Source organism: Falco naumanni, chromosome 3 (assembly GCF_017639655.2).
Source record: "Falco naumanni isolate bFalNau1 chromosome 3, bFalNau1.pat, whole genome shotgun sequence".
NCBI lineage: Eukaryota > Metazoa > Chordata > Aves > Falconiformes > Falconidae > Falco > Falco naumanni.
Window position 1 is genome coordinate 18,530,838 of NC_054056.1, and position 21,653 is coordinate 18,552,490.

Sequence of the window (21,653 nt, forward strand, 5' to 3'; positions counted from 1 at the left end):
GGGAAACCAGTGTCTTACAATACAAATGAGGGTTCAGACAATGAAAATAAAGAGCAAAGTCTATAATCATTGCCAAAAAATGCCAACAACCTTGTGGTTGTTTTTATTGTGTGGGTTTGTGGTTTGTTTTTTTACTTTCTGAATATTCTGTTCAAATGAGAATTAACAAAAATGCAGTAAATTCTAAGGACATTACTTTTTCTTCTCATCACAACTGTAATAGCCTTGAGAAAGTAACCTTTGAAACTTAAGCCAAAAGTACATTTTTTGTCAACTGACTTTTTAAAAGCAGAAAGCCAACATGCCAACACACTTTACATGGATGTATAAATATTGGATACAGATGCAAATCAGCTATGTTCTTCAAGTTTGGGACAGCGTGCAGTTGAGACTTATCTGGGAGAGATTTTCAACTGTGTATCAGGCGCTAAGACTTCAGAATAACTGCTGTATGCTACTTTTATCTTCTTGTCTTTTTTCCAGCTCTTGGATCAAATAACATTTGAGTGAACTAAAAATGTAAGTCACCAAAAATAAGAGTTCTGCATTTCTCTACCTACGCTGGAGGAAATCAAATTACTTTTGGCTATTCACATGTAAAACATAATATATTCTTACTGTGGCAAAAAAAAAAAAAAAAAGTTGTTGTTGTTCATTTTCTTTCCCTTTGGTCATTCAACTTTAAAATCTGGGTAGAATCTAACAGATGATTCAGTTATTCTAGACATAATCTATTGATTAAACCACATTGGATACAAGAAGTGGAGAGCTGCTCTTGTGGGCAGTAAGTTCCAGAGACAAAAGAATTAGTTCAATAATTAAACACGACAGTAGAGCTGTTAAAATGAACGTTAGCATGTTGGAAAATGTATTATCTACTACTTGACTTTGAGTCAGTGATCTTACTGAGGATCTAGTCTACCCAATTTAGTTGCCAGGCAGCAATCAATGTTGTCAATGCCAAACTCAAGCTTTGGCATACATATAAATTCTTACTTACATGCTACAGTTTGATTAAAATTGTGAACTGCATTGAAGAAATAACTGATCCAAGCAGTTGTTCTGACGTTGTCACACTGCTCCTGACATGCTTCCTTGGAAACAGCACAAGGGAAATGTAGCTTTGAATCAAAGGAAAAGTTTGTCTTAGTGCTCTCAAGTTTCTGAAGCTGCTGCATGAGACTGCCCCTGGGGCTGTATGATGGCAGCTGATAGGGGTGGAGTGAGAGGGTGGGATGTGTGCCCGCAAACCTGGCCATACCCTGCAGACAGGCTTCTGTCTTCAGCTACATGGAACATCTCAGAGCTCCGACACTTCTGCATGGGGCATTTTTGGAAAAAATCAGCAGTTTATTAGTGTTCCGTGGTATTATTTCGGTTGAAAGTGTGGGGTTAAAACAACAAAAAAAAGATGATAAATCTTGTTTGTAGAACTTGTCATAGTATATTGGCCTTTTTGGTGATATCTAACAGAGCTAGCAGTGAGGCCAGTATAAGCCCATACCTGTGGATTTATTCTGAACCTGCAGTATCTCTGGCTGTGAAGAGAGTCCCTGAAACACAGGTAATGTAGTGCCTGAGGCTGTACGCATCTGAAGCTGGGTGAAAGCAAAGTCATGACACTGAATTACTCCATCTATATGAATGGAGTGCAAAGTCTGAAATACCTATATCTGGCATCCCATTAGTTTATCTTATGCTAAGTTCAATTAAACTTACTTTTTACTTCATTTTCTTCTAAAGGAAACTTTCATGTTCTTCTTAATGAAGATAACTATTCCCCTAATAAGTGCCTTGCAAAATATTTGTTTATGAAGTCATGTAGCTAAAATCAGATTTTCTTAGTTTACTGTTGCACAGGATCATGTGTGAGGTCCGTGGTGGGAAATCTGTGGTTTCTGAGTAGTAACAGCAGTTACTCCACAGAGCCGAAGAGAGAAAGAGCCTGCTGTATTCGCACTCAAGGGAAGAGCTGTACGCGTGTGTTACAGGGATGTATTGAGTTTAACCTGGTTTCACAAGGAGGCGAGGCACACATAATTGCAGCATGTGTCTGTGCAACGGTTTCTGAGCCTACTTTGAGCTTGTATGCACCAGGTCTGACCCAGACACAGGGGCCTGATGGCCATCGGGTGCTTACAAGTCTGATGGAGCAGGAGCAGAGGAAGCAGGAGAAATGCTGTTGTACCAAGAGAGGGACTGCCTGGAGAACCAGCGCGTTTGCATAAGTGTTTTAGAAGCTGGAAAAGCTTTAGTAAGTGCTCACCCTTTCCTGACAACGGAAGGTACAATCCTGGTCCAAAGGAGGCCTCGGCACCCCTGGTGCTGCCAGTGGTCTCGTGCAGGGTGGCCAGCTGATGTCCCCTGCGCTGGAGCAGAGGCAAAGGAGAAGCCAGCTCCTTCCCCACACACCAGGCAACAGGCACCATGCACCATGCACCACACAACAGGCACCAGGCTCCAGGCACCACACAACAGGCACCAGGCTCCAGGCACCACGCACCACACACCAGGCTCCAGGCACCACGCACCACACACCAGGCTCCAGGCACCACACACCACGCACCAGGCTCCAGGCACCATGCACCACGCACCATGCACCAGGCACTGGGGTGGCAGTGGAGGGTCCCCCGAGCTAAGATGCTCCTGCACAGAGGGGTTTTCCCAGCTTAGTCTAAAGTGTCAGGAGAAAATCAAACTAAATAAGCAGAATCCAACCAAGTAAGCAAGATGAAAGGGTGCTTTTGCTTCTGTAATTGTGATCCGTCGTTAAGGGACAATTACTGAAAAAAATCCATCCGGAGGTGAAAAGTAGCCCTTGAACAGCATGTTTATTCCTGTCCCGGCTTTCTTGGCCTAAGTTTCAATGGGAAAGCTGTGGCAGATGAAGTTGGTCAGCATTTAGGAAATTGGTATTGTTACAAAAAGAGAAAAAACACAATGTAAATCAACAAGGTGGTTTGAGCTTTTGACAAAAGTGTATCTAAAACCAAACAAAGCTTTTGGTGGATCTGGCCCTCCTGGTCCCTGGCGGAATTTGCCACTGCAGCAGAGTGCGCTTTTGCAAATTATACTCGCCTGTACAGTTTCTGACTGTGAAAGCTTTCTCTGGCCCTAGGCTGCCATTAACAGTGTGCTGTGGGATGTGATCATTTATACTAATGAGTCAGTTTAAGACAAGAAGGTCTTTCACTTAGGACTTTAGCCAGGATTTTAACTTAGAACTTTTTGTACCAGAAGTGACATTTTTAAGATATTTTGTTTAATCTGTTCAGTGCATTCACTGGGGAAATGAAAAAACATGAACATAATAAAAGCATATGTGATTTACACTAAGATATAAAAGTAGTGTAATGTAGCTCTTGGGAAATGAAATTCTTGGGAAAAGGAAGATGGAAGAAGTAGGATTATATTGGCTGGATATTTTTTTCTACATTTTTACTGGTGCATCCATGCTATAAAAGCATTTAGCTGTAAGAAATATTCATGTCCAATACAAGACATATTTTTAGATTTTATTGTTCCCATATCATCTACCTCACAATCATTTTTCAATTTCCCTGAATCCTGGCCCTTTGTAATATCAGATCTCTCAGCTACTAAACCAAATAGTGTAGAGAATATACTTAGAAGAATAAAAAGCAATAATAAATGTCAAGTACATAAACTGAAGAATATTTATGAAAGGGATGCTCCTGGAAGACAACGGAAGTCCTTCTAAGGACTTGAAAGTAAAACTTCAGTAACTTTAACAAGTATCAATTTATGTTAGTTAATGTAAGAGAATGAATAGCTTAGTCATCTGAGAGGAATACAGTTCACCAGGTCTCAAGGTGCTGTTTAAGAGTCAATGATGCACAAAAAAATCCTTGATTTTTCATTACCTTGATAGGTCTGTAGCTCTTAATTTCAACAACAACAACCACAACAAACAAAACATCAAAAAACCTAACCCCCAGTTACTGCAATATTTCTATTTTTCTGCTCTGATCTAACCTGGCCTAGAATGAAGTGATTTTCCACCCTCAGATCAGTGGAAAGTCTCATAAAGCTTTGCCTAAAGCTCTGATGATGTCCTATAGACGTATCAGCCTTTGGCACACAGAGACCGTGCCAGACTGTGGAAGCCACACAAATAGATCAGCGATTTGTTCCTCTCCTGTGCCACTGAATGCCTGCCCGCGGGCAGCCTCTCCAGCCATGCCTGGGATAACGCTTGCCCTCGGCTGTTCCTGGGTAGGCTTGTGGCTCTGCTTGCAAGCTCAGACTGTAGGCAGCATAGGCATTTGGCCTGAACGTAAGTCTCACTGGGTGCACAGGCTCTGGCTTTTGATGCTGTGATGGAACAGATGTTGTGGGAGTGGTGTGAGCAGGGAGCATGACACCTGCCTTCTTATAGCAGCACTGACTATGCCTGCGGTGGTCTGGGGCAGGATTTTCTGACATGAGAGAGAACCTGGGTCATTCACAGTGTTGCAGGAGAAGTGGAAAGGTGTGCTAAGTGACTCAAGGGAAATACAGGGAGACTGTAGTGTTTCAGATCATTTGATTGAGCTAAGAGATATGGTGTGGTAGGTGTGAAGAGGAAAGGACCATTTCTGGGTGAAGGTTTCTAATTTTCTAATTTTCATGGAGTGAGTTGTAACCCACAACTCGCATCTGCTCATATCCTTCTCATGCCCCTGGTCCAAGGACGGAACCTTGTAGCAGAGATGGATGGGGTCTAGCAAAGGCAGTAGGAGCAACTGCAGGAACTGCTGATTAAGTGTTCTCTGTCCTGGCTTCCCATTAAATCTCTTTATATGGAATGAGAATTTATATCGAGGTCAGTGTGCCAGACTATGTAAGTGTCTTTAAATAGGTGTCCATTTTTCCACATTTGGGCAGGCACTCTGCTGGCATTTACAACTGTTAAATCTAGGAAAGCGTCAGATGGCTTTCCCAGCACTTCCAAGGAGAACTGTCTTCGTCTTAGAAATACATATTTTGGCAATGAGGGTGTTGTTCACAGCCTTGCAAGAATTTTCCCCCTTAAAATTCAAGATAAAAAAATAGAGAGGGGAAGGGAAAACAAGAACAGCAATGCAAACTTTTTTCCCCAAGAAAATACACAGCAGACTAGTTTAATGTATTTTGTCTGATTTCCAAGATCATTGTGAAAGAAATAGGGCAAGGCAATAATTCACATCTGTTTTGTTGCGAATGTAATGGAAATTAAAACATGTTCTAGCTTAGTTGTAGGAGAGCGCACACAGCAGAGCTGACACTGGTGATTCGTAAGACACGTTCTTTCCTAAACCAAAACTCCAGTCCAATTCACGAAGTGCTGTGTTGCTGCCTAGTGGTGAAATGCAAAAGCTCCTGCTCTCCTTTGATCACTGAAGGCCACTTGTCCCTCTGGCTGGCAATGACATGGCCTGTACCGCAGTTCACATATTTATACCGCACATAAATTTTCATAAAGCCAGTGTCCTGCCTTGCCCTGGCAGATACCATTGGGCAGCTGCGACGTTCAGTACAGACTCATAATCCTCGTGCAGCTGCGCTTTGTCCCGTTATCCTTAGGAAGGTGGATGCCAGCGAAGCTTGCGCTTTCCCTCTCACACACTCACCTGCCCTGCCTGAGCAAGGCTGCATGCAGCAGCAACTTCGCATCGTTCACAGCACAAGAATGGCCCAAAACCCATTTTAGTACCAGCTTTGTCACAGGGAAGTAGGTGGAATATGCTTCTGTATTTCTAAAGAAATAGTAAAGTTCCTTAAACTTATACTTTTGCATAAGGTTTTGTCCTGCCACCTTGTGCTGCACCCCTTCTCAGCTGAGCTTCTGCTCACCCCAAGTGCCCTCCTGAGCCTCCAGTCACCCCTCGGCCGTGGGGCTTCTGCTGCATCAGTCCCTCTGATCCCCCTGGGGACTACTCCCTTCCCCCAGCCTATTTCCATGTTCTCCCCGACACAGGTACCAGCAGAGCACCCCACCCCTTCGCACCTCTTTTCCAATTAATTCTCCTTCTCCCTTTCCCTCCCCCTGCCGCTCTCTGTCCAGGTACTGTGGCCAGGATTATGGCTCTGTGTGTGGCCATGGGTACAGCCTTTAACTCGGCGAAGCCCAGTCATGCAGCCTTTATCTCAAAAACAGCCCTGTCATCTTCCAGGGCTGAACCATCCTCCTAGAGCCAGGTGTTTCAGAGAAAGAAGATGCTGCTCATCTATCTCGTGTTACTGGAGAACTTGATGTAATTTTCTGCAGACACCTGATCAGGTCAGATCTAGTAATTCCACATCCAGCAAAGGCGGCTCCTGTTTGTGACCTGCTGAGTGCCAGCACTGGACACACAGAAACATGAATGGCACTCTGCGGCCACAGGAGAAGTTAGTTTCTGTCATGCTGTGGTGACTGTGGACGATGCCCAGTGCCAGAGGAACCACAGGTCAGACAGCTGGAACTTTTGTAGTTTGTTTGCTTTCAGAAGAAGATGTGCGTAGCCCTTTCATAAAGCTCTGCCCAGCTTTACCATTCTGTTTCCATATTCTGCTAACTCCTGTTCCACCCAGCCTTAAAGATAACATTACTAAAGTAGTGCAGGACCAAAGCTCACATCCTCTGAAATGGATGAGAACATTCCTACTGACTTCAGAACCAGTGCTAGGTCTCTGAGGAAAATCTGACTTTTTTTTTTTTTTTTTTTTTTTTTTTTTTAACAGGGCAGAATGCACTGTAAATTTAAGGTTCAGGCAAACTTGTTGATCAGTTCTGATTCCTTCTTGATCTTAAAGATCAACAAAATGTTCTGTTGTGCTGACAAAACACATTTGAGGTAGTACTAGGGAGATGGATGCAGTAGTGTGTTACCCATGTTCTAAGAAGTAACCTCGACTGAGGAACATTTATTTCCCTGAGATAAACGATATATTTTAGCAGAATGGGATTAGATGCACTTTTTGAAGTTTAAATGCAAAATATTATTTAGCAAATATATTAACAATTAATAATTGTGAGAAAGTACACAAAACCTTATCCTTGAAATATATTTTTCCGACTGAAATCTAAATAATGATCTGATACTGTGCCTATATTGTGTACCAGCTGGGGAAAACATTTATGACTCAGTGTTAAACTGAGCTGTGGAACAAGATAAAGAAGTCTGTGGAGCAGCCTTCTGCACATTCCTGCGCCTTCCTCTGTCACGTAAGGGCAGTTGTTCTCATGGATGTAAGCAATTACCTACCATAAAACTTATCAGCAGATAGCACATGTGAACGCGTCCCCTGGTTCGCAACAGGCTGAGTGAGCTTGCTGTGCGCTGCAGATGACACCTTGTTTGCTGCAGTTTGCTGAGACCAGAACTGTGCATGTACAAAGGAGCAAAGTGATCCTGCTGCACAGTGTCTCCCTCAGCCATGCACAGGAATGGAAAGGCGGTGGGCAATTTTATCATAAACAAGCAGATATTAAATATGTCTGCACAGAGCTCTGTTCCTATGCAGGGTACAGGCTGTCAACAACAGCCTGTGCTTCACAGCAGTTCTGATACTGAGGGAGAAAATCAGTGCTCACTAATTCAACCTGAGATTGATCTAAATAGAAATCTTCCACACGTCTAGACATACCATGATGCTGCAGCACAACAAGCGTTCTTGTGTGCTGACAAGCAGTTTTGCTTTGTCTGGGATGAAGTGCTGTGGTACATCTGCTATCCGATCTGGCTATTCAACTGAGTAGTAAAATGAGTACTACTCTTGTTATTAGTAACTACTGCTAGTTACTCACAGAGACAACCCATGGTGCACAGCTGCCAACTCTCCAGCAGCAAATGTCATCTAAATCCAATCAGGCAGTGGAGAAAAGGAGGTTTTGTTTCTTGTCCAATCTGTCCCTCCAGGGCTGGAGAAAGACAGATTGATTCAGTCAGAGAGTGCATGCACTCCACCAGCTCAAAGCATGATGTCAGTTAAGAAAATAAAAGTTAGACAGGAAGTAATTAAAATAGTGACTCTTGATGTAACAGCAAAGCTGAAAATGTTTGTGGGTGCCTGTTGCTAAAGCCACTGATCAGCCTTCCTGAAGTCTTGAGAGTGGGTAAAGAATCCATAGCCCCAAATACTGGAAGTTGGCAGGAGTTACAAATATCAATCAGATTTCTGAAAAACTCAATTTTTAGACTTCTGCTGTTCTTAACATTCCAGAATAGAATAGCCCAATAACTATATGCTCCATCAGTGTAATCTGACAGGGCACAGAGAAGTAATCATAGAATCATAGAATCATTTAGGTTGAAGAAGACCTTTGGGGTTATCAAGTCCAACCATTAACATAAAACGACCCAGACCACCACCAAACCCTGTCCCCAGGCGCCACATCTACGCGTCTCTGAAACGCCCCCAGTGCCGGTGCCCCCTCCCCGGGCAGCCTGTGCCGGTGCCTGACCACCCTTCCAGGGCAGAAATGTCCCCTCACCCCCACCCTAACCCTGCCCTGGCGCAGCTCGAGGCCGTTCCCTCTGCTCCTGTCGCTCCTTCCCTGGGAGCAGAGACCGACCCCCTGCCCACAGCCCCCTGTCAGGCAGCTGTAGGGAGCCATCAGGGCCCCCCGAGCCCCCTCCTCTCCAGGCTGCCTCCCCCCTCAGCCTGTGCCCCAGCCCCTTCCCCAGCCCCTGCCCGGCTCTGGACACGCTCCAGCCCCTCAGCGTCCCTCTGGCAGCGAGGGGCACAGGGCTGAGCCCAGGGCTCCAGGGGCGGCCCCGACAGGGCCCGGCGCGGGGGGACAGGCACTGCCACGGGCCTGCTGGCCACGCCGCTTCGGACACCAGCCAGGGCGCCGCTGGCCCCCTTGGCCACCTGGGCACGCTGGGGGCTCTGACCAGCCCCCCAGGCCCTTTCCCACTGGGGAGCTCCCCAGCCCCCTGTCCCTCGCCCGTACCTTTGTATTCAGAGCAATTGTTGGTGCCGTCAGACACAGATCTGCTACATGCCCATGACAGTTCTAAAGAACTGTCACCCTTTGATTGCTTGAATACTGGTGCGGATACTACAATAGCAGGTTGCTTCAAAATTCCACTTTCAGAAGGCAGTGAAACTATTACTATGGCATTATAAATATGCTTAAACTCATAAAGTGAAAGAATCGTTGAAGTTGACAGTGACCACTGAAGATACTCTAGTCAACCCCCCTGCTCAAAGTAGGGTCAATTGGAGCCAGCTCCTCAGGGGTCTGGGGCTGCAAGCTACTGTTTGCCTTGTTCCACCCTCTCAGGATGCTGAGATCGTATCATGAACATCTTCTTACGATCACTACAGCAAAGCCTGCCCTCAGTTTTCACATCTCCCACTTCTTCCCTGATTCTAAGTACGGGGCCCAGCATCCCTGCCTCAGCTCCAGGGTCACCTCCAGTTCCCACTGGAACTAGCACTCTAGTTAGCTAGCACTAATTAGGCTAGCACTAATGCACTCCTGAGGTCTCCTGGACTGCTTGTGCCCTGCTGTGCTGCTCTTGCAAGGCTTCTACATTCTTGGTAAATTTTTTGCAGTGTTTAGAGGGCAAGTTGTTGCTGGTGTGTGTGTGTGTATGTTTAGTTGAAGGTCTTTTTACAGAGAAGCATTCCTGCAAGTTTGGAAATCTTGTCTTTTTCTGTGGAGGGCATCTTTAGCAATTTGCCTTTGCTTTTCGCACTCGTGCGTATGAAAATCAGAGTCCTGTTTCTCCTTCTGACCTTGCAGCCCCCAACACTTTCCTCTGTACTTGCTATATTCCTTCCACACCTGGTTCATACTCTGTTTATGAGGCCTTTTGAGCAGTTTGGTTACCCTTGAAAGGTGTAATTTCAAGACCAATTCCCTTTTCTTGTGCTAATCCTTTGGGGATGTACCAGATCCATAAGCTCGTTCTTCTTTACCACCATGCGCACCTACACCTGTGTGGCACACGGTGGTTCCTTGTTATGGAATTGGGTGAGTCACTGCAACTGTCCAAACCTGAATCCAGGCCAAGCCATGAGGCTTTCCCGGGCCGAGCAGCCGTTGACAGCTCGCTTACCTGTGCCGCCCCGCTGCAGTTGGATCAGTAAATCTCCCCGCTTCTGCCCCCCGCCCGTTTCTGAGAGCAGGGGGGCAGCAGCTGCTGCACTCTGTGGTGTCAGGCACGCTGTGCTGCTGTGGCCTGAAGGAGCGGGTGTGCTTTAAACACAGACTGTTGTCATTGAAGGTGAACAGGTCACTGAGTAGAAGTACACGTTAAAGGGCCTTGGGTTTATGTACAAAAAGCCATGCGCACAGAAATGTATCCGGAAGGTTCTCTAAGCAAGCAGCTAACAACACGGTAAGACAACAGTCCAGTACTAGATCCGAAAACCTGGAAAATGGTTTGTACAGAAGCCCCAACATTGTTGCTGGTGAGCCTGAGAGCACCCTCTCCGGACAAAGCTTTCCCGAGCAGGTGAGATGGGTAAGAGACGGCTACTGCCCGCCGCTTGCGCCGTGCCCGCGTGCGAGCGCCGCCTCCGGGGCGGCCACGCCCCTGCGCTTTGCCCAGCAGAGGGCGGTGGGACCGGGCGCGGGCACGGAGCGGGGCGAGGGCGGGGGGGGCGGGGGCGAGGGCGGGGGGGGCGGGGGCGAGGGCGCGGGGGGCGGGGGGCGAGGGCGCGGGGGCGGGGGGCGAGCGCGGGGGGGGCGGGGCCTGAGGCCGGGGCCGTGCGCAGATCCCTGCGCCCCGCCGCTCCGTGCGCGTCCGCACTGGGAGTTGCTGTCGGCGTTCCTTCGGGGGCGGGCGATGCGCGGCCCGGCCCCGGCGCAGCCTGGCTCCCGCAGCACGGCGCTGGCCGGCGGGCCCGTTGCGGCGGGAGCGGGGCGGACGCGGCGTGTCCCGCCCGCAGCGCTGGGGCCGGGCTCGGCCCTTGCACTCGGCACAGCTGCGGCCCTGTTGGCGAGTTTCCCTCTCTTTTCTTTTCGCAGCGCTTGATTCACTCTGTGCAACCTAAATGATTCTATGACTTGCCGATGTGGAAATCCTCCTCTGCTTTATGTTATTGCTGTAAATATTTCTTGTTAACTGCAAAACAGATAGACTTTGGCAGCAGGTAAAAAATTTTGTTACTGCACCTCACAACAGCATCCAGTGTGAAGTAACGTTCCATTACGGTTGCCGCCCGTCTCTGAATGCCGAACGAGCGGCAGGGGCTTGCGCCGGGCCGAGTCAGGGGCGACTGGGGCCGCTCGCAGCCGACACGGCGGTGCCTGACGCTGGCCGATCCGAGCCTGCTCTGGCTCAGACAGCCTTCGTAGGACGTTGCTTTTTATCCCGCTGCCTTACCGGACCGTGCCAGGGGGCTGCCCGCAGCGCGGTGGTGGCACCAGGGCTCTTCGCAGCGGGCAGAGCCGGCTGCCACGGGGCAGAGGCGTGCCACAAGCACGGGCAGGATTGTGGACAGCAGCTCCGGTAAGAGTGTCTGAAGAGGGATGGGGGAAACACTAGGTGAACTTCAGTTATGAATTTAAAAGAAAGGGAAAGCAGTAATTTCATTCAAAGGCAGCACCCACCGCATGCCCATCCCCAGCCCTGCCTCGGCTGCATTAAAACCAGTCGCCATGACTTTGCCTACAGAGGTGTTGGCTTCTTACGTTCAACGCCTGCTTGCGCATGCTGTTCCGGCTTTTCTATGTACCTATTAAGGTTCGTTAGGTTGAAGCTGAATTTGGCTAAATGTGGCAGCTGATGTACCTGAATAATTGCTTTAAAAGGCATTTCTAGCTAAAAACACGATGGATGGAATGAGTGTGACAATCCTTAAAATATCAGCTGAACAAATATTATGGCTAAAAATCGAGTAGCTGGGGCCAAATATGACAGTCGTTTATGTGCAGCTTCAGTCTTTGCATTCATGTAGTTGAGACAGTCCAGTTCAACCACCTTCCCACAGCATGGAAGAGAACAGCAGTGTCTTTATTTTGCAGTAGTGCAACACAGGTTGGTCTTGCCACACAGGGCTAATAATTTTCTTTTGCTCCAAGGACTTGACATCAATATTTCTTTCCTTTTTTTCAGACTTGGGCCTTTGGAACTGTATGTTTTAAAAGAGGGCTAAGATGGGTAATGCTGTCTATGTCAGGGGTGACAGCCTTGCCTTTGAATTCTGCCTCTAATACATTTTCTAGTGGTGAAACCAAGGATAAATGTACACTGTTGAAACCAGTGTTCTCGCTGGTAATCCTGTAGCCTTTGACTCTATTGTGGTAGGTTCTCTAAACCCTATATGCTAGTATACTTTATACCACCTCCGAGGTTAGGTTGTGTGGAAGTGCAGTGTACTGGCTAGAAATGGGGGCTGTTCAGTGTTGTGTATAAGCTCTGTTAAACAACAGAGATACGAATACTCTACTCTAGGTGCCAGATCTCAGGTTTATAATTACTGTTTGTAAGTTACCACAGAGCAGTTTTGTTTAATGCTGTCTGGGGACACCTCAAGGAACTTCCCTGATGCAGAGATGTCATCATAAGGAGGGACCTTGAGAATACTAGCAGTGGATGGCAGGATGCAGAGGTACAAAGAAGAACCTCACCCCTCACCAGCGCAGATACTATGTCTGGAAGGGTATTTACACCTGCTGTGGTAAAAGGGGGGAAAGTGAAGTATAAGACACAAATTCTATCTGTTCGTAGTGAGGTTTCACGACTTTGCCTCATCTGTGCTGTTCTACCACAGGACCTCTGTTTTCCTCACCACTTTATCTGATGGACTTAATCTGAGACCTGTGGCAGGCTGGTGTATGAGGTAGATGTAGAAAGGAACTGCACAACGGTGGTTCCAAATACAGCCTCTTTTTTTACCCAGGATCTGAAGATTTTCAGCAAAGAAGAATATAGAAAGAGGTTAGGATGCATTTGATGAAGAAAGTGATTTAAAAATCTGACTTGCTTGGATCACTGAGATCTTTTTTCATGTCTGCTGAGAAAGCCAGCAGTTACTTAGCGGTGAGCTGAAGTTTGAGTTAAGGTAGTTTTACATGATGTAGCTACATTAAGACATACCCTAGCACTTGGTTTGCTTCTGCATAACATAAATATTCTCAAAAGGGTGAAAATGTACACCAGTAAGAAGAATTGAGACTTTTACATAAAATTAGAAGCTATAAGTTTTGTAAGGTTAGAGGAGTTGCAAAGGGAGGAAAGCCTTTAGATCTGTGTGGAGCTCTGTGTAGACTGAGATCTGAATCACTCACAGTTAAAAATAGTATCTTTTGCTTGTTTTTACTTCTTAGAAGGAGAAAATTGGTAGTTCTGTGTCTGGTATGCTGCTAGAGCATGTCTTCCCAAGGTTCTAGTTAAAATTGGTTATAGATACTTAGCTGTTGTTACTGCTCCTTCGTTGCCAGGAAGGAGTTGTCTCTCTGGGCATATTTGGCAGAGATACTTAATTCTGAGTGTTTGCCAAAGCAAAAATGCTCTCATTTCAAAACTGAATTTTGGTCGCTGAATAGTATTTGTTATGTACACAGTGCAACTAAGGAGATAAATCTGAGAATAAGGGCATAAATAAAATCTAAGATCTGTTGTAGAAGCAGGTAATTGCAAGGGTTAAATTAAATAAATTTTAATTTTTATCCTGTATTTGTGAAACTGTGTCATGCTGTTTGTAGAGAACTCTTGCTGTCTTTGAGGGCAAAGGATCTCCATTTATTTGAGAAAACAAAAGGTTACTCAATCTTCACTGAACCCACTCTGCAAGCACATTCAGCACTTCTTGTAGTTTATGGACAGCTGAAGTAAAATACATGTTGCAGGAACTACTTGTTGCCACTCAATTTCACCAAACATTTACATGTGCCTTTCTTTAGTATATGAGTAATGTCAGTTAGTCAAAGGACAAAGTATGACACATGTATTTGGCTAGATGTGTTTAAGCAGTAACTAGACTGGGCCTAAAGTATTAGAAGTATGTTCAGTAACATACAACAACAGTTTGTTGTAACTGCATTACAGGTTTTAAGATCTTTCTGAAATCATTAAAATCCAATGGGCTGTGCACCTCAAGAATAAATGATGTGTTTTTTGTTGCACACTTTACAGAACGAGGCTCAAAAGGACATCTTGACCTCACGGAGTTAATAGGAGTTCCTCTTCCTCCATCTGTCTACTTTGTCACTGGCTACGGAGGGTTTCCAGCATACAGCTTTGGTCCAGATGCTAACATCGGTCGACTGACAAGCGCTATAGTACCAATGCCTTTCTATAGAGATTTCGCTATCGTAGTTACGGTGAAACCAAACAGTGATCGTGGAGGAGTGCTATTTGCAATAACAGATGCCTTCCAGAAAACTATTTACCTGGGAATGAGACTTTCACCGGTTGATGACAGCACCCAGAGAATAATTATGTACTACACGGAGCCTGGTTCCCATGTGTCCCGAGAGGCTGCTTCATTTAAAGTGCCAGTGATGACCAACAGGTGGAATAGGTTTACAGTGACTGTTCAGGGAAATGATGTTGCTTTGTTCATGGACTGTGAGGAGTATCAAAGAGTTCAGTTTCAAAGGTCAGCTCAACCCTTAGTATTTGAATCTGGCTCCGGGATATTTGTTGGTAATGCAGGAGCTACAGGACTGGAAAAGTTCACAGTAAGTCCTGTCTGATAAATTCATGTGCCTCAGTGTTTTATGCATGTATGCTCTACCCAAGAAAGTCTGCTTAAAATGATTATATCTCAAATGAGGTTACAAATTGCATAGTTTGTATTTTTCATATCTGGCTAGGATTCAGGCAGTGCAGATACATAAACTCTGGCTTCAAATGCAAACCTCAGAAGTTTATTAATGGTCCAGATATTAAACTCAATGCTCAGTCTGAATACTAAAAATTTCAAGGTAAATATATCACGTAAATTCATATGGCCTTTTAACGAAGAGCACACTTCAGAGTATCCATTTGCTGAACTTCTGAGAATAATATCTTCATAGGAAGTACAATTTTAAACCCTTATTAGCTAGGTGTGTTTACTTCGCATTCAACATCAGGAAAAGAATGATCTCATTAAAGATAAAGAAGTTGGAAGATACTACTTAAGCTTATCGGGTACTTCAGAGAAACAGAATGGGCTGAAACCGCTACCACAAGGCTCCCAAGCCTTCTTAGCTGAGTGCAAGCATCTTTCCTGCTGGCTGGAATTCTCAGCCACTGAGCTTTAAAATGAGAATGTGGAAGCTATCAATACACGTGAGATTGAATCATTGTCAAATTGGAAGCAAAACATCACTTTTTATGTCTTGTTCTTGTACTTCAAAACTTGTACAATATTTTGTGAGATTAATATCTCTTCCCCTAAATTAGTAAAGCAGCAGCACAAAACTGAGTGGATCCTTTGCGTTAGGGGAAAAAAAGATGTTCTTTCCAAAGTTCAGGTGTACTGGCAAGTTGTGAGCTCCATCTGGTAAGCAACAAGGATGATGTACTTGTATCATTTATCTGACTAGTCTAAGCACCTAGAATTACAGGAGTATATCGATTACTAGCAAACAGGGGTGGAAAGGGAATGTAGGAAAACAGCCTGTTGGTGCTACCTTTCTTAGACAGATGGAATGACTCAATTTATGAGTCTGATTGCCTGATTAGTAATTAAGAATGAGAAACATTCAAGAAAATGAGACTACTTTGGTACCCCACCTGGAAAACACATGTAATGATCAGTTGCTGAGATTAGCACCAATCAATCTGTAAAGATGGTGACAGGAATGCATGGTGGGTTACACTCTAAGGCATTGCTGCTGTGACAGGCTGTTCTGTATGCTATATCGAGTACACACATTTCAGCCAGTATTCTGGTGGCTTCAGTACTACTGATTGTGACATGCACTGTACATCTTAGGCCTTTATTTTTTCATGTGTCCTATGTCACAATTGCTTTTGGGTAGCAAAACTAAATGGTTGATTCCTCCTCAAGCTCTGTTTGTATGACAAGAACTGTTTACACTGATTGCTCAAAATAGAAACGAGTCACAGCTGATGGTGCAAATGACCCTGGATGTGTGTCAGTTGCTGGTTTGCTCTGGCTAATGGGAATTTGTGAGTCTAAGGCTCTGGTTGCCAGATATGAAAGGACATAGCTATCATCAGATTTTATGGAAACAAAAGGAAATTCTAGCCCTGGTGCTTGTAAAGAGAAGTAGAAAAAAGACAACAACCAAGTATAGCTAAACCAGTGATGATGCCAGATTCTGCAAACCAGCTTTAGCAGGGAAGGCAGCAGCAGGCAGAGCCCTGGAGGGGGAACACGGTACCTCACACCCGCTGTCCCTGCCATGGCAGGCTTGGCCATGCCTGTTCCCTGGTTGGAGTAATTGACTAGCAGCAACACCTGGGACACATTAAAGCTCTCCATTTTACTACTTTCACCAGCCAGGGACACAGATTAGAGCAAGAGGAGAAAAATGTGTTCTCCAAATGTGATTCACTCATACTGTGAAAACAAAGCATGGCTTAAATGTCTGGTTGTGCCTCCATTCATGTAGAAATTTTCAGTGAGCTGTTCAGTTAGTCTGGTGCCATTCAGTATCTGAGTTGCCCATTATTAAGTTTTGAGATGAACAGGATGAATAGATGAAGAACAGGATGGTTCAGTTCACAGAGCTATTTCAGATTGCCTGCAAACTCAGGAAGCACCAACTGCATGAGTTTTGTGGTTTTTGAAGGTACAGAAATTAGAGGATCATTAAGGATAGAATCTCAGGTTTTGTTCCTTTCTGAAATTTTCTAGAAGCCACCAGAAGTACTGCTTAAAAAGTACTTTCTTGCTTATAATTCCCCAATACTTCTAGAGTGGGGAGAGAGGATGGCTGCAGAGAGGAAAGAGCCAGCGTACAGACATAGCAGTGCATACGAACGGTAGCTGCTCCTCCTCTGGAGTTTGCAGGTTTTGGTGCCATTAAGTAACAGCAAAGCATACTGCTTTTCTCATCTCAACAGTTGTTGCAGTTTGCCTTACCAAGGCTCAGGCTTTCTATACCCCTGTGTGAGATCTGCTGTGTGCCTGTGGTCGTACTCGGCAGACAGAGCACAACCCAGATGCCCTTGCATGGTGTGAGCGTTCTAGCTCCCCGAAGAGAAGTCACTTCACTGAGAAGTATTCTGTGTCTCTCTAGAGATAAAGACTAAATCTGCCAGCTTCTTCAGGCTCTTCTCTACAGAAAATACAAAAGCACAGCAACAACAACAAAAAATGCAGCCAGCAAAACAGGAAGGGGCAGCTCATGTGTGTTGGGTGAGATGGCTCTAGATCTGAATACCTGTCATTCTGCCTACGTGTGCATCATGCCTAACTGAGGCTTCATAACAAGGAAACATCCCCCAATGTTTCTTAAAACACTTTGAATCTTTGTAATCTAAGAAATAAGACTTGAACTTTTAAAATGAAATTGTAGCTGCTCCTTCAGCATGTCTGACTGATAAATACAGTTTGTAACTCTGAAAAAAGGACTGTTTGTTATCAGAAAATCCATCTCCTTTCTGTTTTGAAAAGGTTTAAGCTGTTCTCTGCCTGACCTACTTCATCAGTTATGGGTATTTCCTTCCCATCCTTTGTCTCCCTTTTTACGGTTTCACACATACCATTTTTGCAGCTGCAATGCAGTTCTTCACTAGAAAAAGCAGAGTACTTCACAGACTCTAGGACATGAACTCGGACTAGGTCCTTCAGCTGGGGCTCTGACAGTATAGTGTGGCAATTGTACTGTCACTGGGACACAAGAGTCATTGTGTTCTGGCAGCTTTGATTTTTTCTACATTTTGCAAAAGGAAAACATAAGGACATATTTACATTTTCCAACCTGGTTTATTATCATAGAATGTTATGCTTCAGATCATTTTCCAAGCAAATCAGAAAAGTCTGGGCTTTTTTTGTTGATTTGTTTAATCCCCACCCCTCCACCTACCCCTTCACACATGCTACTTAAAATATTACTTCCTTAAACTGTTTTTATTATTTCGTGTAGGGCTCAATTCAACATCTGACAATCAAATCTGACCCAAGGGCTACTGAAGATCATTGTGAAGATGATGATCCGTATGTGAGTATTCTTATAATTACTTCTTTATCTACCCTCAGTGCCTCAGAGATTTCAAAGTCATTTGCCATTAGACATTTTTCATAAGGCTAAATGTCTGTCATTTTGGGAAAATAGTATCATACTTAAAACTATCTGTGTGTGTGAACCTCTTTTTTTGACTACACAGCCCCTAAACCTGTGATTTTTCAAAAAGTATAATTTTCTCTTGTCTATAACACCTTTCAGAAAATGAACTATGCCTTTTATTTTTCTGAAGGGTCATTTTCAAGAAATGCTGTAAGTACTGAAATAAGTTAACGCCATAATGACGCTGAGGCTTCATCAACTGGAAAAAAAAGGTTTTTTTCATTAAAGTAGCCAATTCCTTAGAGACCACGCTTTTTTCCCCTGACTTTTATGAACTTGCTATCATGATTTTGCACAGGCTTCAGGGGACATCAGTGGTAATGGCAGCATTCAAGAACACGAAAGTATTTCTAAGACACAGGAAGTCCTTGCGCCTTCTCATCTTCCCATAAAGGTAAAGGTATTTGATTTATTTGCTTTACATTTCTGGTTTAATAGTACTTTTTTAGATAATGAGGTATGGATTTTGTCACTAGTTTTTCACATGTGGCAGCTTCCAAAGTGGGAACAACATGCACCCATCCATAAGAGTGACTGCACTGTGCCAGACCAAAAGGCTGGTGTATTTGACAACAATCAGCAATCACTGCTTTGGGAAGAGTGTAATAACAGATCAGGAGCGTAGATATGACACTTACTAGGAATACTCTTTTACTCTGCAACAATTTCCATCTCAGGAAATGCTTGAGCCAAGACTGTATCTGTTTGTGTTTGGTGGACCTCAGCTGAGTTTTTCAGCCTTGAATTTCTTGCTTTGTTTTTTTAACCCGTGGGAATTTTACCATCCTCACCTTCCTGCTGCAGCATTCCTTAGCTTATTTAATGACATGTTTTGTGAAGGACTTTCACCTTTTGCTTGCCCTTCTGAACATGCTAGCTGCAGCTCTCATTTGGTGGTTACTGTGCTGGAGGACAGAGTAAATGGTTGTTCCTTGCCATAATGTTTTCAGTTTTAGAGATCCCTATCACATTGTGTTCCCCGGCCCTTTTTGTGTGTGGCTGAAATGTTCCTGTCCATTCCTCACAATGACGTTTTCCATGCAGCTTATATCAAGCATTTTTCTTTTATCCAAGTTCTCACTGATTCCTTTAGAGAAAACCAGTAGCTTTTTGAGAAATGACTTTACAGAAACCATGCTCACATTTACCTCATAGAGCACATACTTCAGCTCTTTCATTGTTGAATCCTTCAGAACTTGTGGGTGAATACTGTTTGGTTCTGATGACTTGTTGCCATTCACTTAGTGTGTTTCCTACCCTTTTCTTACAAACACTTGCAGGTTTAGACATATTCTCTGCTGAGTTTCCCAAGAATACTCTTTTGCAGGAATTTTAACTCTGCCATGGTCAACATGAATGCAAAAAACTTTTTTTTTTTTCTGCTATGGCTTAAAATTCTTTGAGCACTCTTTTTACAGCTTCATGGTGTATTGACCTGGCTTCCTGCTCCTGATGTGTTTGAAAAGAGATTTATTATTAATATTCATGCCTTCTACATATATCTCATTAACATCTTTTTGGCCTGCCTTCTGCTTTTCACAGAATAGCAGACTCAAAGCAAAGTCAAGTACAGAAGGTTGCTCAGTGCAGTGAGTTTTGGGTCACCTCAGGGGTGGAGACTCCACTGCTTACAGTTGACTTGAATTCTGTAACTAAGCTAGAATCAACACCCAAAGGAAAAATATAACTGAAAAAGTATTACAGAATATAATTTATTATTTGGTAATGATGGAGTTGTGGTTGTCACAAACAAAGAGGCAAGGTATACTTCTTCCTGATGTGCCTCTCAAAAGACACGGTTGCTCATCAACGGCTATAGCATTGCAAACATTTTTCAATTCAGCTTTAATACTTTCACTTACTTTATTTGAATTTCTCCACAAATTATTATCTGATTTGATGTTATTTTAGTTTTCTCTTTAAAACGTTTTTAAGATTATCTGAGAAACTGAATCATGCTTTAAGTACACAAATCATTTTCTCTGAAGGCCTGCCCCACAACGTTAATAAAGCAAATATATATGTATGACAGATTATCACCCTTAGAAAATGAGAAAGAAGCAAGCCTCTTCATAGCTCTTTTTTGTTCTACAGACACTCTTTTGGTGGCAGATTATCAATTTCTTGGACTGTGTAGAAGCAGTCTTCACTGAATCTGTGTGCAGTCCCAGTTACTACTACAGTAACTCTTTGTATGAGCCAGTCACGGAATGGATGATGATACAAGGTTTCTGAGAAAGCTAACCATAAGCCTGAAAGGCCAGTAAATTACTCTCTTCTTCAAAATGCAAGAACTTCATGTGAAAGTATTTCTTTGGATTATACACATTTTTTGTAAAATGCCTGGGGACTTCAAAAGGCTGTACCACTGTGTCAATAAATATGTAGCCTCCTTTAGCAAAATGTTTTATGCTATTGCCAAATTAGAAATACCTAAGTGCAAATGACTCTTGGGATTTGTATGCCTTTCAGGGTGACTGCCCATGGACTTTTAATGGGTATATTCTTTAGAAATATTAAACAGGAGATGGAGGAACAATGACAGTGTAACAGTCAGTACAGTCACTGACAGATGTTTCTGAGAAAGTTTTTATTTATCTTCCACTCTGAAAAGTAGCTGAACAAACTCTCCAAATCAGCACTTCAAAGCAAATTGCTATGCTCAGCTGGAATGAAACAAGTCAAAGGTCATACTTGAAAATGCAATCTCTGAATAAAGACACTTAGCAATGTTGATGGTGCATATTCTAATTTGTATTTTTCTGCTAAGAAGTTCAGTATTGTGCAGTGGAAATGGATAGCATTCTTTGGACTGTTTCAGAATATTGCCATTTAATGGGCCTTGGGAATCAGGAGAAAAGGCCTCAGTGAATCGGCAGAACAGGAATGTTTGATGTTTGTAGAGAGGTGTCTCTTCATAAAGAATTCTCATGTAAATTCTCTGCTAATTGATTATTCAGCCAAAAACTGTCCTTGGCATGTGTTAGCTATCGGAATCTTCAGAGAAATATAGTCTGAACTACTCTGCATGTCAGAAAGACACTGCAAGAAAGGAAAAGTAGGAAACAACAGTTTTCGTTGCTGGTTCACAGGTGTTCAAGCCATTCCATGTGTGTCGCAGCACCGGGTTTGTGTGATTTGATTTTTTTTTTTTCCCAGGAACAATACTACCCATTTTGTTTCATTAGCCTTACATCTTTATGAACTAACAATCATAAAAATACGATCAAGGATCATAGAATATTTCCGTTTGGAAGGAAGGGCGCCTAGTTCAACCTCCTGCTCAAAACAGGGGTACCAGTCAGGTCAGATCATGCTTTTCAGTGCTTTTTCCAGCCCGGTCTTGGAAACATCTGAGGATGTAAACTGCAACAGCATTGCTGTACAGCCTGTTCCAGTGCTGGTCTATTTTCACTGGTGAAAACATTTCTCCTTATATGCAGTTAGAACCTCTTGTTTTGGCTTTGTGCCCATTGTC

The 21,653-nt window shown here is 43.9% G+C and overlaps 1 protein-coding gene across 6 annotated transcripts in view; it reads left to right on the forward strand.

Annotated features, from left to right (window-relative positions):
- The window catches only part of LOC121084905 (collagen alpha-1(XV) chain-like), a 135,824-nt gene that overhangs the window by 24,407 nt on the left and 89,764 nt on the right, over positions 1-21,653 (forward strand). For 4 of the 6 annotated variants that reach the window (XM_040586959.1, XM_040586961.1, XM_040586962.1 and 1 more), the window contains exons 3-5: positions 14,061-14,608; positions 17,975-18,049; positions 18,474-18,575. In XM_040586959.1, the coding sequence (XP_040442893.1) occupies positions 14,061-14,608; positions 17,975-18,049; positions 18,474-18,575 (725 nt within the window). The remainder of the gene's footprint in view (positions 1-14,060; positions 14,609-17,974; positions 18,050-18,473; positions 18,576-21,653) is intronic. The other 2 variants (XM_040586960.1, XM_040586965.1) reach the window with 1 other exon arrangement.